Raw genomic sequence first — 18,626 nt, forward strand, 5'->3', positions numbered from 1 at the left:
GACTCTTCCAAAAAATAGAAGAGGAGGGAACACTCCCAAACTCATTTTATAAGAGCAGCATTACCCTGATACCAAAACCAGAGAAGAAAACTACAAGAAAAGAAAAATACAGGTCAATATCCCTAACGAATATAGATGCAAAAATCGTCAACAGAATATTAGCAAACTGAATACAACTGTACATTAAAAGGACCATGATGAAGTGGGAATTTTTTTTCCAGGGTTGCAGTGATGATTTAACATCCACAGGTCAATTGGTGTGATAGACCAAAGTAACAAAATAAAGGATAAAAAATTATATAATCCTCTCAACAGATGCAGAAAAAGCATTTGACAAAATTTAACATCCATTCATGATGAAAACTCTCAACAACATGGATATAGAAGGAATGTACCTGAATATAATAACATATGAAAAGCCCACAGTTAACATCATACTCAATGGTGAAAAACTGAAAGCTTTCTCTCTAAGATCAGGAACAAATCAAGGATGCCTACTCTCACCACTTTTATTCAACATAGTACTAGAAGTCCTAGCTAAAACAATTAGGCAAGAAAAAAATAAAAATAAAAGTCACCCAAATCAGAAAAGAAATAAAACTATTTGTAGATGACATGCTATTAGATATAATAAACCCTAAAGACTTCACACACACACACACACACACACACACACACACACACACACACAAAAGTTAGAAACAAATTAGTAAAGTTGCAGGATACAAAATCAGTATTTAAAAATCAGTTGCATTTCTATATACCAGTAGTGAACTGTCAGAGAAATTAGGAAAACAATCCCATTTATAATTGCATCAAGAATAAAATACCTAGGAATAAAGTTAACCAAGGAAGTGAAAATCCTGTACACTGAAAACTGCAAGACATTGATGAAAAAATTAAAGACACAAATAAATAGATATTTCATGGTCATGGATTGAAATAATTAATATTGTTACAATGTCCTTGTTGCCCAAAGCAATCTACATATTCAGTGCAGTTCCTGTCAAAATTCCAATGGCATTTTTTACAGAAATAGATCAATCATTCCTAATGGGCACACAGAAGACCCCAAATATTCAAAGCATCTTGAGAAAGGTGAACAAAACTGGAGGCATCACACTTCTTGATCAAACTTTATTACTAAGCTGTAGTAATCAAAACAATATGGTATTGGCATAAAAACAGAGCACAGATCAGTGGAACAAAATAGAGTACCCAGAAGTAAACCCATGTATATGTGGTCAATTAATTCATGACAAAGGAACCAAGAATATATAATGGGGGAAAGAGTCTTCAATAAATGGTGGGAAAACCGGACAGTTACATGTAAAAGAATGAAATAGGACCACTATCTCAAACCATACACAAAAATCAACTCAATATAGATTAAAGACGTGAATGTAAAACCTGAAACCATAAAGCTCCTAGAATAAAACATAGTGGATAAGCTTCTAGACATCAATCTTGGTAGTGCTTTTCTGGATTTAGCTCCAAAAGCAAAGGCAACAAAAGCAAAAATAAATGGGACTATGTCAATCTAAAAACCTGTGCAACAAAGGAAGTCATCAACAAAATGAAAAGGCAACCTATGAAATGGAAGAAAATATTCACAAATTATATATCTGATAAGAAGTTACTATCCAAAATATATAAAGAACTCATACAGCTCAGTAGAAATAAAAATCCAATTAAAAAATGGATCTGAATAGACATTTTTTCAAATAAGACATCTAAATGGTCAACGGGTACGTGAAAAGATGCTTAATATCCCTAATCATCAGAGAAATGGAAATCAAAACTGCAATGGGATACCACTTTACATCTGTTAGAATGGCTATTATCAAAAATATGAGATAACAAGAAGATATACAGAAAAGGGAACCCCTGTGTACTGTTAGGGAATATAAATTGGTTTAGCCACTATGGAAAAGAGTATGGCAGTTGCTCAAAAAATTAAAAATAGAACTACCATGTGATCCAGCATTTCCATCTGGGCATCTATCCAAAAGAAGTGAAATTACTGTCTTGAAAAGATGTCTGTATCCCGTATTCATTGTAGCATTATTTACAATGGCCAGGACGTGAAACAACCTATGTCTCCTGACAGATGAATGGGTAAAGAAACTGTGGTATGTATGTGCAATGGAATATTATTGAACCATAAAAATGAGGGAAATCCTGCCACTTGCACCAACATAGATGGGACCTAAGTGCATTATGTTAAGTGAAATAAATCAGACAAAGACAAATACCTTATTATCTCACATTTGTGTGGATTCTAAAAATAACCAAACTCATAAATACAGAGAACAGATTGGTGGTTGCCAGAGGCAGGCATTGCAGAGTGGGTGAAATGGGGGAAGGTGGTCAAAAACACAAACTTATGAGTTAAATAAATCTTAGGGATGTAATGTTGGCGTGTGACTATATTTAATACTGCTGTATTGTATATTTGTAAGTTTCTAAGAAAGTAGATTGTAAGAGTTCTCATTACAAGAAAAAAATTAGTAACTGTATAGTGATGGATGTTAGCTAAACTTATTGTGGCAATCCTTTCACAATATATATACATATCACATCATTTTTGTACACCTAAAACTAATAGTGTTATTTGTCAATTATATCTCAATTAAAAGGAATATGGAAATTTTAAAATAGTTATTGACTCTGTGAATAGGACACAAGAAAAAAAGCAATAAAATATAAGACAATTTTAGGTTATTTCAGAGAGTAAAAGTAGTTAAATAAACTTATTCTTAGGAAGAAGTTTTGGGAAAAGGTTCTTACATGACTTTTAAAATTTTAGTTGTAAAATTTTAGATTAATCCCTCTGTTTTCAGATGATGAAAATGAGTTGTTACCAGGTAAGAGTAACAGCCAATTATTGGTAGAGTATGGTTCCAACTCTCATATGAAATTCAGGCCTTCAACTCTTGACTCCTGTCTTCCAGTGCTTTTCCACTTAATGTTTCTTATCTAACCACTTGGTTTAAAAGTGGCTTGGAAATTTATAGTGATCTCTGAAAGACCTGTCTACTTTTACTTGCCCATATTCTTCAGTGTATCTTTCAACAGCTAAGCTCTCCAAACTCTCCCAACTACATTCATTCATTCATTTGAAACCTTATTTTACTCTAAAATATACACCCTTTTCTGAGAAGCAAGAGCTTAAATGTAAGTCTTACTCAACTCTTGAGTGCTTTTTGTGTTAGACTTTTGAGCATAAATGTTACTGTGCTAGACATTTTTAACACATTTATCTCATTGAAATCTTAGAACTATATGAGATATGGAGAAGCTAAGTTTGAGAAAAAAGATATTTTGGCCATTATTTCTTCAAATTGGCTAATTTATTCTGATTCCATGTTCAGTACATTTTTCCAGTCTACCACAGTAACCATTATTGTAAAAACCTCAGCCAGAGTGCCCAATTTATATAGCAATTGATAAATCTCTAGTTGTAACAATTTTATTCTAAAACCGTTGTTCACATGTAAGTACAATGATTGATCTTTGTTGTTGTATGTATTTAAACCAACCGTTCATTGCAATTTAGTATTCACCCAGTTTCTCTTTCCTTTCAGGCCTGTATGTGGAATCAGAGGGAAAACTCTCATAATTAACCTGCCAGGTAGCAAGAAAGGATCTCAGGTAAGCAACCTTGTGATTTATACGGTTTAGTGTAAAGTTTTAGCCAACTATGAGAGTTAGCCAACCAAAATGTTAGAGGACTCCATGAGACTGCCCTCACTAGTGTCTGACACCAGTTGCAATTTAGTGCATTCCCAAAAGCACCCTAGGTTTCAGTAATTTACTAGAAAGATTCACAGAACTCACCAAAAGATGTTACGCTGACAGTTAAGCTTTATGACACAGAAAGAATACAGATTCAAGTTAACCAAGAGTAGAAGAGAGGTACCAAATGCAGACCTTCTGTTATCCTCTCCCTGTAGAATCATGAATGCATTACTCTCTTGGTATCAGTGTATAACAGCACTGAAAATCAGGGAAGCTCCAAGACTTTAGTGTGCAGAGTTTTTACTAGGGCTCATCACATACTGCCCATAATGCTGGCCTTTAGTCTCTAGCCCTTTCCAAAGGTTAGGCTGTTTCCTTTAGTCTCCAACATCTACCAGAGGCAAAACTGATACCAAAATGTCCAAAGCCCTCATCATAAATCATACTGTTACACTGTCTGGTAGCCAAAGTTCCCAGGCAACAAAGACACTCCTATCACATCGCAGTAACTGAGAGCTAAGGCCAGACTCTCTTGGAGTAAGGTTAATTCTTCATTGCACAAGCTACCCCGCTGGCTTTTGGCCAAAGCTCTCTTACAGAAAAATGATTGTATTTGTCTGGCTGAGCATCTATATTTACTATAGCATTTATATTACAGATATAACAACAGTATCAGTGTGAATGTGTCTAAGATTTAAAGGAGCCAGTGTGCGATAGGGATAAATTTGAGAAATAGCTAATTTATCCTCTAAAGCCATTATACATATTTCGTATTTTTGTACTAATATACTAATTTTTACCTTGATTTGCTATTTTTATCCTATGATACACTTGCACAGAACTAGTTACCACAGACATTAGCTATCTTGTTTAGGCCAGTCATTTTCCATTGGTATTACATTTTGAGGAGGATTTAACTCAATTTCCCAATACATATGATCATCAATATCAGTATTATAATATTACTAACAATGACAGTATTATAACATTTCACAGTAGAGTTGTAGATATAACCTGAAATATGAGTTAAAAGGTAACTGGCACACTACTGGAGTCCTACATAGACATTAACAGTTAGCCTAGTCTATCGTCATATCATATGATCAGAATGTCTCCCAGAACTACACTACTCAGGTTTACAGGCTTGTCAGGTTTCCAAAGCAGTAGTAGTCTCAGCAACATATGGCTTTAACCTTTCTGGCATCTGTTACAACTGAGCTAAAAAACAGTATTCTCTCTTGTTCTAAAGATTTTTAGATACCAATATATTGGATCTCCCTCATTGTATAACCCATTTATTCATTCCTTTACCTCCAACTATCATTCCTCCTTCTTTCCATTTATACTCAGACTTTTCCTTTGAAAATCTTTTAATGAGACAGTTGATTTGGCCACTGTGCTGGTCCAGATTGCCACCAGTAATACTCGTTTAACAAGTGCCACCTGCTTAGTCCTTTTCCATTCATACAAGGTAGGGTTACTAGTGAGCAATCTCAAACACCAGGCGAAATAACTGCATCTACTGTCAGTCCCAATTTGGCCAGATGGAGTCAGGCATAATCTACCCCACCAGGCCCTTAGGCACTCTGACATAAAGGTTTAATGGTATAGTTAATAGTTTCTGCTTAAGAATCATCCTGCTTCTGGCATGCACAGTTGTAGCTCTGATCCTAGTACCACAGTATCAGGTAGAAAAAAACAAAGTTGATGTGATGTGATAAAAGAAAAAGTATAGTCCTAAAGAAAAAAGTATAGTCATACCAGCATTGTGCCCCAGCCCCCTCTTCCCTAGAAAAGTAGAAGACTGTATTTAGTGGGGACCCTCCCGTGGCCTCCCTCTTGCTGAATGGACCACACACTAATGAGAGCATATAAGCCATGCTTCTCCTTTTTTAGACAACAAATGTTTCCATAGCCCATTCCAATTTTCTATCAAATCATTGCTCTGAATATGAAAGTGTGTACTTTAGTCTGAAGAAATATGACTCTGCAGTCATTGGTACAATATTTTCTGTTTAGTCCTTTTATAGTACACTGAGTATTTGCATCTACCATTGGGTAAGCAAAGCCCAGTCCAGAGTAAATGTCTATTCCTGTTAGGACTGATTTGTAGCCTCAAGGGACTAGCAGCATCAGTCCAACTTGCTAGCTATATGCAGGACTTTCCCCTATGGAATATGCTGCATAACCTTCTGCTGTCTCTCTTTTTTGTTAGCAGATAGAACACTTCTCATTGGCATTTTTGTGCCTCAGTGGGTGCAAGAAGAATATATCAATTCAGCCCATATCTGCATCGTTGCAGCCCCTCCCCCCCATTGCTCACTCATTTCATGGGCCTAGGTGCCATGTCAAGCATGCATACTGGGATATCTGTTCATCAGTTCCAATTAACTTCCATTTCTGAAAGGAGGTTCCTCTGATGGGCACTGATGTATCCTACTTTAACATACCCCTTTTATTCCCAGAATGACTTCCATAGACCATGCCCCATACAAGCATCCATTTGATAGACCAATTTTCCATTGCCCTTCTGCCTGACCATATGGCCAGGCCACCGGACACTTCCTATGAGTTGGTAAAAACCCAAACATAGGGGCAAACATCATGCAGTTCAGCCTATCGAGCTGATTTGTTTTTACCTTCTTCAATCAGAGTGGCGGCCTTCCAAACAGGATGCTGTCCCTTCACCTTGGAATTGCCATCCATAAACCAAGCAGCATTTTGTTGATCAATAGAAAGCTGTTTATAGGGCACCGCCCAAGTGGCCCAAGTGGCCATAGGATCCAGCAGCTCCTCAGGTGGTTCCGAAGTCGACCCTAGGTGAAAAGAGGCTACCTGCTCGTGAGTACCTCCTTGTATTCTCCTGGTAGCATGATCCTATATGAACCATTTCCATTTTATTATGGAACTCTCCTGGGCATTGCCTTCCCCATTAGAGCATTTCTCTGATATTCCCAAAACATTATGGATATTTCAGGTTTCAAGATTATTTTATGTTCTTCAGTCATAAGGATAGTCTTAATTAAAGTCCATTAGCAAGCTAGTAATTGTCTCTCAAATGGAAATTTTCTGGCCCAAAGTCCCAGCAGTTGTTGCTAGGTGGTACTCACAGATTTTTTTCCATAAACCCAGTTTGCACTCCACCCAGGTCTGTTGTACAGCAAATTAATGACCTATGTGGACTCAGGCAATCTTATTTGTTCCCATGTAGTATATATAATGTATACTGGTGGAAGAGTGGATTTGTATGCTTTCTATTTTACAATACTAGGTAAAGGAAAAATTGTCCAGTCAAACACAATATCCATCCCCATAATACAATCAGGTAAAGGAGACAGATCACTTCATATGAAGTTCACTGTCCAGACATTCTAGTTTTCATCCCAAATTTCACTCTAATTCCATCAACTGTTGCATCCCTGTATCCTTCCAGTCTAACTGTACCTCCCACTAGAACTTCAACAGGTATTAGAATCATAGTACATGGTGGATCCCATGTTGAGGAATCCCAGAAAAGTATCTTTTCTATCCCATGACCATTTTATCCATTTATGTGCATTTGGCCTTGGATTTCTAGGCCTGGTTTGGACCGAGGAATTCACACTCTTTTGTCAGACCTTATCTTGATTAGATTATGGGACCATCACTTAAGGTGATGCAAGGTGAGGTTTCTTTTAGTTATATTTGCCTTCTAGTTTTTAAAGTTCCTTCAGACTAGGATAAATAGAGATTATTTAGGACCCTTCAATGTTGGGAGACCAGTGCTCCCATCTGTCTGCTCAACCCACAGTGCTGCTACATTAACACCTTTCTTTTGCCCCCAACAATACTCACTTTATAAATCCATTTCTTAATAATTGTTTAAATATTTCTACCCTTATAAGACAAGTCCCTCGAATCTCTCATTTCTTTTAGTCCATTCTCTTATGAATAAGTCTAACTTTATTCACTGTTAATCACTTCAGCATAACATTTTTCTTTGGAAGCAGCTCAGAGGCCAGCAGCTATATGTTAGATCAGCCAAACTCTAAGATTGGCATGACCTCGGGATTCACCCCAACATTATTCCTTTTGTTTTAGCTAGTGCAAATAACAATAACTAAGAGATTATAAATTTACCTTGTTTCTCTATGCATCCAATGACACAACTCCTTAAAAGTTGGATCTTTTATTTCAAAATTCCATTGCTAACTTTTATCTCCAATAACTAATCACAACACAGCTGCAATTGCATTCTGTGGGTGACCCTGTGTTTATCCATCCTCTAAAGATTAATTATCCCCACCCTCTCTTCCTGTCTCTGCCCAGACGATGTTTCATGATCACATGAGTCAGGATCTTTCTAGTGAGTCACACTTCTAACACCAACTGTAAGGAGTTTGGGCCAACTGCAAAAGTTAGCGAACTATAAAGTTGGAGTACTCCACAAGACTTCCTTCACTTCTGACACCAAGTTGCAATTTAGGGAGTTTCTAGAAACCACCCTCAATTTTAATAATTAACTAGAAGGACTAACAGAACTCACTGAAAGCTGCTATACTTACTGTTGTGGTGTATTGCAGGGAAAGAATACAGACTGAAATCAGCCAAGTGAAGAAGCATATAGGGCAAATGCTGAAAGGTACCAAATCTGATCATCCTCTCACATGGAGCCAGGGATAGTATTACCTCTTCTTGACCATAAAAGAGACAATACACACAGAATATCACTAACTGGGCACACTCACCTTTGCCTTTGATGTCCAGAGTTCTTACTTGGACTTGATCACATATTACCCACATGGTTGACCTTTAGTCTAACCCTTCCCAGAGGGGAAACTTACGCCTTTAGTCTCCAGTTCCTTCCAGAAGCAAAACTAATATCATGTTTCCTGAAGTCCTCATAATAATCCACATTGTTAGATTGTCCAGTGGCCAAATTGCAGGCAAACAAAGACACTCCTTTTAGGCAAGACCAGGAACTAGAGTTCACCTCCCCAAAGCTGAAAGTAAAGGCCAGAGCTCTCGTTGGTCAAGATTAAATTCTTTGCTATATAGTCTTTATCACTAAAATGATTGAGCCATATAAAGAGAAGTCAAAAGATCAAGTACCCTTACAGATATTCCCATAACCCTCTGTAAATTTTAAGATATTTTTTTACATCTTAAATTTTAAGGTAAGTTACTTTAAATGTAAAAGAGAAAGTCCTCTGCCCCAACACATTCCCCAGACATATCTGGCCCTATGTTCTGATTTTAAAGTTCTCACCTGTTCTCTTTTGGTGATACATTATAGGTAATAGTGGGCACTTGAGCAGGAAACTATATTAATTTTTATGCAGTGCTCTGTACAAACATCTATTTTTGCATATTGCACGGTTTTACCTAGCTACATTTTATGATAATAGTCAGAACCTTAGCTGTCTGAATAAAGTAAGTCAGTCCTCAATTGGTTTGTTAATTCTAGTGTTCTGCTCTGACTAGAAAGGTGAAAACTGTTTCCTGCCTTTCCCATAATGCATCTTTAAAACCCGAAGTTGTACAGAAATTTTACTTTAAGAAAAATGTACTATATGCTTATTTGGTACTGTAGTTCTACAGCTTACAGAGAATACTATGTACCATATTTACTTCATATTTCACATTGCAAAAGATAATATTTTCAGTATGATTCATTCTTAAGATATATGGAGAGAAATATAGATCCAAAATCACAAATAAGTTTGATTTTTACCATTTTATATGCCTATAAAAGTGCTTTATCTTCATTTTTTTTCTTCCTCTTGCATACAGGAATGCTTTCAGTTTATACTGCCAGCTCTACCTCATGCCATTGACCTTTTACGTGATGCCATTGTAAAAGTAAAGGAAGTGCATGATGAACTTGAAGATTTACCTTCCCCACCACCTCCTCTTTCCCCTCCTCCTACAACTAGCCCTCATAAACAGACAGAAGACAAAGGGGTTCAATGTGAGGAAGAGGAAGAAGAGAAGAAAGACAGTGGTGTTGCTTCAACAGAAGACAGTTCTTCATCACATATAACCGCAGCAGCCATTGCTGCCAAGGTAAGCCTGCTGACAGAGACCAAAAGATCTAAAGGAACCACAGGTAAATGTACTGATTTCATCCCTCTTTCCATCCAATTTTTTCATAAGTTCAGTACCTCTTCAGAGCATCCTTAAAAAAGAACCAGGATATTCATGACACTCCGTATCTTTGTGCCCTCCATAATGTAGAGTCCTTGAAAGCATTGAAGTTTGGTCTCAGTTCTGAGACATTAAAGATTGCTGTTACCCACTGAAGTAATAGGTAAATAGGTAAAATGTGACATTTAAGAACTCTTTGGAAATATCATTTTTGTGGTCATATTAAATATACGTTTATATATTTAAAACATCAAATATTCACAAATTTATAAAAGAGCAGCAGACTACAGGTAAGAGACCTTAGATGACAAAAAATTAGTTGAGAAAGATTAATTTTTTTTTAAGACAGGGTTTTTCAGCAATTAACACTTACTTAAATGTTACTTGACATAAATTACCATAGTGGTATAGAGAGGAAATAGATATAATGTATTTGCATTTTTTATTCAATAAAGTAATAAATATTATTAGGATAGTACCAAAGTATTACAGATTCTCTTTGAGCAATTTTAGTAGTACAATGTACAGAGTACAATTTTAGTAGTACAATGTACAGAGTACAATTTTATTCAATAAAGTAATAAATATTATTAGGATAGTACCAAAGTATTACAGATTCTCTTTGGGCAATTTTAGTAATACAAGATACAGAGTACAATGTACAGTAGTACAATGTACAGAGTACAGAGTACAATTTACTTGCATAAATTCAGTCACCTTAGTCATAAAACATCATTTACCTTTTTAGTCATACCTAGTATAAACCACCCAGTATGCTTTAAAATCTTCACAAAGTAATATATCACTTCTGGGAATAATGATTGTTCATTGATTGAGAGCACAAGATTGAAAACCTAACCTCACTCTATGAAGGAATTCCTAAAGTTTAGGTTATCACCCAGATATTTTGGCTATGAGCATAGCTTGAGAGGATTTTTGACAACACATAGATTAAAAAGGATCATAGAAATCTTTTTAAAGTGTCCATTTAGACACCCAGTAGGTAATTCTTTTACTGAAGACCAAATGTCTCCACATCTATTCAGTGGTCCCTTAAGTCTTTACTTAAGGCTAGTAAATATTTAAATTGTATGTGATTTTTGTTTTGTTTTGTTTCATTTTGTTTTTATGGAACTGATTGGTTAAATAGATACATTTTTAAATCATTATATCTTCTTACTCTTTTACTGTTAATTAAAAGAGTAAAAAGTACCATCAATTTCAGTCTTAAGAAAAAGTTTACAACATTTGAAGTCTAAGCTGATATGGTCATTCTACATTTGAAAAATTTTGGCATTTCATTGTTTCATTTGTTTCACCCTTTTCCTTTCTAGTCATTTTGCTTGTATAGTTCCATGTCTTCCTGTCACTGTACTCATAGTTGTTATGTGTTGTGCATTAGAAGCATCCATTCTACACCAGTCCAGCTGTTATCATGGCACACGGTGAGCAGCCCATTCCTGGTCTCATCAATTATTCCCATCATGCAACAGGCAGTACAGATGAACGGGTAAGACAATAGGCTTTTGCGTTGATGGTTTTGCAAGCATACAGCCTACATCCTATCCTTGGAGATAGGCTATAAAATATTATGGAAGATGTGTGTTATTCTGAAGGATTCTGAAGGATCTTCAGCATGCTTTATTTCTAAAAGTGTAATTGCCACTGAGCCTATTCCATCAAGGAATTTAATTTAATAGAGTTTCTCCTATACCTGAAATACTCTAATATCATTAAGATTCTTAAAATACAAAGAAATTGGTCAAACTAATATTTAATTTCTATTAACCTTCTTTTTGCCTCATAATCTTTCATCTTTCTTTTCCTTCATTATGTTCTCATTAAAACCATTCAGAGAGTTGACTCTTGATACAATTTCTGAGATTATGAATCCTCAGATAAAAACTTGTAAGAATACATATTACTTGTTTTAGTCACTGGATGAATGATAGTTTGTAAATGTTCCAGGGTAGAAAAGATTAAACTGATAAGTATAACTGACTAAACAGTAATAATTTAGATGATGGGTGCCAAGAAAATCTCTCAGTCCCTACTATGGATATATATAAAATGAGAGGCAGTTGATTAAGCTTCTGCCTTCAGCTCAGGTCATGATCCCAGGGTCCTGGGATCAAGCCCTAAATCGGGCTCTCTGCTCAGCTGGGGGTCTGCTTCTCCCAATCCCTCTGCCCTACTCCTGCTCTCTCTCTCTCTCACATACTCTCTCTCTAATAAATAAATAAAATCTTTAAAAAAATAAAAAAAGAAGTAATAAAGTAAAATTTGGCTTAAAATCTTTAGGGAGATCCAATTAAAAAATGAACAGAAGACATGAACAGACTTTTCTCTAAAGGAGACACATCCAGATGGCCAACAGACACATGAAAAGATGATCAACATCACTCATCATCAAGGGAAATGCAAATCCAAACTACAATGAGTTATCACCTCACACCTATCAGTATGGCTAAAATCAGTAACTCAAGAAACAAGTGTTGACAAGGAAGTAGAGAAATAGGAACCCTCATGCACTATTGGTGGGAATGCAAACTAGTACAGCCACGTTGAAAAACAATATAGAGTTTTCTCAAAAATTTAAAAATAGAATTACCCTAGAGTTCAAAAAGATGGCGGAAGAGTAGGGGACCCTATTCCAACTGGTCCCCTGAATTGAGCTGGATATCTACCAGACCATTCTGAACACCCACAAAATCAGCCTGAGATGTAAGAAGATATATCTGCTAACTACAAACAGAATATCGCAGGCAGTTGGTTTCGAGGTATGAAGCAGGGAGCCATGATTCCACCGGCAGATATCAGAAGATAAACGGAAGGGGAAGGGAGCCTTCGAGTTCCTGCACCACTGGTGAGCGAAAACCTCCCGCTCTGGGGATGTGGCATAGACTCGCTGACTGATAGTGGTAGGGAAAGGACTTTAGGGCAGCGCACCGAATGAAACCTGGAGCAACAGGCCTGCACATGAGAACTGGGGGTGGCTGGCGGTTTTAGAAGAACAAAGGGCAGAGATATGCCCTGACCTGGAGGTGAGGACTGGGATTGCTGCTGAGGGGTGGACAACCCAGGAGGCTGCAGTTTTTAGCAGCACAGACAGAAACAGAGATAGTGTGGCCTGGAGAGCTCACTGAAAAACAGACTGCGATCTCTGCTCTGACGCAGAGGGTTGGAAACGATCTCTTCTGCTCTGACTCTTGGAAAAGATGAGGAAAGCCACCAGGGAAAGCCACCAGAGAACAAAAGCCCCCAAAAAACAGTTTCCACTGAGTCCATCCCCCCCACAGGGGGCAGGGCAACTCTGCCCAAACAGCGTTGCCTGAGTAACAGTGTGGCAGGCCCCTCCCCTAAAGACAGGCTGGGAGAGCAAGAAGCTGACAACCCTAAGGTCTCTACAAAACAAGTGCATCTTGCTTGGATTGCAGTCAATAAATTGGACTCTGTACATTCCCTCAACCACCCCTCAACAGAATGACTAGGAGGAGGAACCCCCAAAATAGGAAAGACTCAGAGACTGTGACTTCTGCCACAGATTTACAAATGGATACAGATATAACCAAGATGTCAGAAATGGACTTCAGGGCAATAGCTATGAAGACAATAGCTAGAATGGAGAAATCGATTAATGGCAATATAGAGTCTCTAAGGGCAGAAATGAAAGCTGAACTGGCAGAACTTAAAAATGCTATCAATGAGATCCAATCTAATCTAGATACTGTAACATCTAGGGTAAAGGAGGCAGAAGAACGAATTTGTGAACTAGAAGACCAATTGATAGAAAAGAAGGAAAAAGAGGAGGCCTGGGAGAAACAGCCCAAAATCCATGAAAACAGAATTAGAGAAATAAGTGATGCCATGAAATGTTCCAATGTCAGAATTATTGGGGAGGAGAGAGAGAGGACTAGAAGGGGGTGGAGAGAGAGAGAGAGGACTAGAAGATATATTTGAGAAAATCGTAGCTGAGAACTTCCCTAATCTGGCAAATGAAACAAACATTCATGTCCTAGAGGCAGAAAGGACCCCTCCCAAGATCAAGGAAAACAGACCAATGCCCCAGCATGTAATAGTAAAACTCACAAATCTTAGAAACAAGGAAACCATCTTAAGGGCAGTTAGGGGGAAGAGATTCCTTACCTACAGAGGGAGGAACATCAGAATAACATCAGACCTATCCACAGAGACCTGGCAAGCCAGAAAGGGCTGGCAAGACATATTCAGGGTACTAAATGAGAAGAACATGCAGCCAAGAATACTTTACCCAGCAAGGCTGTCATTTAGAATGGATGGAGAATTGCAGAGCTTCCAAGACCGGCAGAAACTGAAAGAATATGTGACCACTAAGCCAGCCCTACAAGAAATATTAAGGGGGATTCTATAAAAAAAGTAAGACCCCAAGAGTGATATAGAACAGAAATTTACAGAGACAATCTGTAGAAACAAGGACTTCACAGGCAACATGATGACAATAAAGACATATCTTTGAAAAATCACTCTCAACATGAACAACCTAAATGCTCCCATAAAATGGCACAGGGTTGCAAATTGGATAAAAAGACAGGACCCATCCATATGCTGTCTACAAGAGACTCATTTTGAACATAAAGATACATACAGACTGAAAGTGAAAGTGGCATCTTCCATTACAACAGACCTCAAAAGAAAGCTGGGGTAACAATTCTTATATCAGACAAATTAGATTTTAAGCTAAAGACTGTAGATAGAGACACAGAAGGACACTATATCATTCTTAAAGGGTCTATCCAACAAGAAGATCTAACAATTGTAAACATCTATGCCCCCAGCATGGGGGCAGCCAACTACATAAGCCAACTGTTAACCAAAATGAAGAGTCATATTGATAATAATACGTTAATTGTAGGAGACCTCAGTACTCCGCTCTCAGCAATGGACAGATCATCTAAACAGAAAATCAACAAAGAAATAGCTTTGAGTGACACCTGGACCAGATGGACCTTAAAAATATATACAGAACATTCCACCCTAAAACAACTGAATACTCATTCTTCTCGAGTGCACATGGAACTTTCTCTAGAATAGACCACATACTGGGTCACAAATCCAGGTCTCAACCAATACCAGAAGATTGGGATTATTCCCTGCATATTCTCAGACCATAATGCTTTAACACTGGAACTCAATCACAAGAAAAAATTTGGCAGAAATTCAAACACTTGGAGGCTAAAGACCACTCTGCTCAAGAATGTTTGGGTCAATCAGGAAGTCAAAGAAGAACTTAAACAATTTATGGAAACCAATGAGAATGAAAACACATCCGTCCAAAACCTATGGGGTACTGCAAAGGCAGTCCTAAGGGGAAATACATAGCCATCCAAGCCTCACTCAAAAAAATAGAAAAATCCTGAATTCACCAACTAACTTTACACCTTAAAAAACTAGAGAAAAAGCAACAAACAATGCCTAAGCCACGCATTAGAAGAGAAATAATTAAGATTAGAGCAGAGATCAATGAATTAGAAACCAGAAACTCAGTAGATTAGATCAATGAAACTAGAAGCTGGTTCTTTGAAAGAATTAATGAGATCGATAAACCACTGGCCAGACTTATCCAAAAGAAAAGAGAAAGGACCTAAATTAATAAAATTATGAATGAAAGGGGAGAGATCATGAGTAATACCAAGGAAATAGAAACAATTATTAGAATTTATTATCAACATCTGTATACCAATAAATTAAGCAACCTGAAATGGATGCCTTCCTGGAAACCTATAAACTGCCAAGACTGAAACAGGAAGAAATTGACAACCTGAATAGGCCAATAACCAGTAACAAGATTGAAGCTGTGATTAAAAACCTCCCAAAAAACAAGAGTCCAGGGCCTGATGGATTCCCTGGGGAATTTATCAGAGATTCAAAGAAGAAATAATACCTATTCTCCTGAAGCTATGTCAAAAAATAGAAACAGAAGGAAAGCTTTCAGACTCATTCTATGAGGCCAGCATTTCCTTAATCCCCAAAGCAGGCAAAGACCCCATCAAAAAGGAGAATTTCAGATCGATATCCCTGATGAATATGGATTCCAAAATTCTCAACAAAATCCTAGCTACTAGGATCCAAAAATACATGAAAAGAATCATCCACCACCACCAAGTGGGATTTATCCCTGGGATGCAAGGTAGAGTAAGAGGAGAGAGAAGAACCATGTGGTCCTCTGAATTGATGCAGAAAAAACATTTGACAAAATACAGCATCCTTTCCTGATCAAAACTCTTCATCCTCAATGGGGAAAAGCTGAGAGCCTTTACCTTAAGATCAGGAACACGGCAAGGATGTCCACTCTCGTCACTATTCTTCAACATAGTATTAGAAGTCCTAGCAACAGCAATCAGACAACAAAAAGAAATAAAAGGTATTCACATTGGCAAAGAAGAAGTCAAACTCTCCTCTTTGCAGATGACATGATACTTTATGTGGAAAACCCAAATGACTCCATCCCCAAAATACTAGAACTCATACAGCAATTCAGTAGTATGGCAGGATGCAAAATCGATGCACAGAAATCAGTTGATTTCTTATACACTAACTGTAGAAAGAAATATTAGATAAACAATTCAATTTACAATAGCACCAAAAACCATAAGATACCTCGGAATAAACCTAACCAAAAAGGTAAAGGATCTGTACTCTAGGAGCTACAGAACACTCATGAAAGAAACTGAAGAAGACACAAAAAGATGGAAAAACATTCCATGCTCCTGGATCAGAAGAATAAACATTGTTCAAATGTCTGTGCTGCCCAGAGCAATCTATACCTTCAACACCATCCCGATCAAAATTCCAATGACATTTTTCAAAGTGCTGGAACAAACAATTCTAAAATTTGTATGGAATCAGAAAAGACCCCTAATTGCCAAGGAAATGTTGAAAAAGAAAAACAAAGCTGGGGGCATCATGTTGCCCGATTTCAAGCTCTATTACAAAGCCGTGATCACCAAGACAGCATGGTACTGGCAGAAAAACAGACATATAGACCAATGGAACAGAATAGAGAGCTCAGATATGGACCCTCAACTCTATGGTCAAGTAATCTTTGACAAAGCAGGAAAGAATGTCCAATGGAAAAAGGAAAATCTCTTCAATAAATGGTGCTGGGAAAGTTGGGCAGCCACATGCGAAGAATGAAACTCAACCATTCTCTAACACCTTACACAAAGATAAAATGGATGAAAGACCTCAATGTGAGACAGGAATCCATCAAAATCCTAGAGGAGAACATAGGCAGTGACCTCTTCGATATCGGCCACAACAACTTCTTTCAAGATACATCTCCAAAGTTCAGTGAAGTAAAAGCAAAAATGAACTTTTAGGACTTCATCAAGATAAAAAGCTTCTTCACAGCAAAGGAAACAGTCAGCAAAACAGAGGCAACCCACAGAATAGGAGAAGATATTTGTGAATGACACTACAGACAAAGGGCTGATATCCCAGATCTATAAAGAACTTCTCAAACTCAACACCCAAAAAACAAGTAAGTCAAAAAATGGGCAGAAGACATGAACAGACACTTCTCCAAAGAAGACATACAAATGGCTATCAGACACATGAAAAAATGTTCATCATCATTTGCTATCAGGGAAATTCAAATCAAAACCACACTGAGATACCACCTTACACGTGTACAGTTAGAATGGCAAAAATTGACAAGGCAAGAAACAACAAATGTTGGAGAGGTTGTGGAGAAAGGGGAACCCTCTTACACTGTTGGTGGGAATGCAAGTTGGTACAGCCACTTTGGAAAACAGTGTGGAAGTTCCTCAAAAAATTAAAAATAGAGCTACCCTATGACCCAGCAATTGCACTCCTGGGTATTTACCCCAAAGACACAGATGTGGTGAAAAGAAGGGCCATATGCGCCCCAATGTTCATAGCAGCAATGTCCGCAATAGCCAAACTGTGGAAAGAGCTGAGATGCCCTTCAGCAGATGAATGGATAAGGAAGATATGGTCCATATATACACTGGAATATTACTCAGCCATCAGAAAGGATGAATATGCAACTTTTACATCAACATGGATGGGACTGAAGGAGATTATGCTAAGTGAAATAAGTCAAGCAGAAAAAGTCAATTATCATATGGTTTCACTTATTTGTGGAACATAAGGAATAGCACGGAGGACATCAGGAGAAGGAAGGGAAAAATGAAGGGGGGCGAAATCGGAGGGAGAGACGAACCATGAGAGAGCTAGGACTCTGAGAAACAAACTGAGTGTTTTAGAGGGGAGATGGGGGTTGGGGGGGTGGGTAGCCCAGTGATGGGTATTAAGGAGGTCATGTATCACATGGAGCACTGGGTGTTATACGCAAACAATGAATCATGGAACACTACATCAAAAACTAATGATGTACTGTATGGTGACTAACATAACATAATAAAATAAAATTTACAAAAAATAGAATTACCCTACAAACCAAAATAGTGCTACTGGGTATTTACCCCCAAAATACCAAAATACTGAAACACTAATTCAAATAAGACATGCACCCCTGTGTTTATAGCAGCATTATTTACAACAGCCAAATTATGGAAGCAGCCCATATGTCCATCAACTGATGAATGGATAAAGATGTGGTGTTTGTGTGTGTGTGTGTGTGTGTGTGTGTGTGTGTGTACATATATATGTACATATATATGTGTGTGTGTGTATATATATATATAGGGAATAGAATATTCAGCCACGAAAAAGATTGAAATCTTGCCATTTAAATG

At 37.5% G+C, this 18,626-nt stretch overlaps 1 protein-coding gene across 11 annotated transcripts in view; it reads left to right on the forward strand.

The window, feature by feature from the left end:
* GPHN (gephyrin) overlaps positions 1-18,626 on the forward strand; it is a 633,555-nt gene that overhangs the window by 379,106 nt on the left and 235,823 nt on the right. For 6 of the 11 annotated variants that reach the window (XM_073895382.1, XM_073895384.1, XM_025869867.2 and 3 more), the window contains 2 exons: positions 3,588-3,654; positions 9,514-9,786. In XM_073895382.1, the coding sequence (XP_073751483.1) occupies positions 3,588-3,654; positions 9,514-9,786 (340 nt within the window). Of the gene's footprint in view, positions 1-3,587; positions 3,655-9,513; positions 9,787-11,269; positions 11,378-18,626 lie in introns of all 11 variants that reach the window. The other 5 variants (XM_073895379.1, XM_073895381.1, XM_025869865.2 and 2 more) reach the window with 1 other exon arrangement.

This window comes from Callorhinus ursinus, unplaced genomic scaffold (genome assembly GCF_003265705.2).
Source record: "Callorhinus ursinus isolate GAN/ISIS: 27379988/994484 unplaced genomic scaffold, GSC_fseal_2.0 scaffold8, whole genome shotgun sequence".
In the NCBI taxonomy this organism is placed as follows: Eukaryota; Metazoa; Chordata; class Mammalia; order Carnivora; family Otariidae; genus Callorhinus; species Callorhinus ursinus.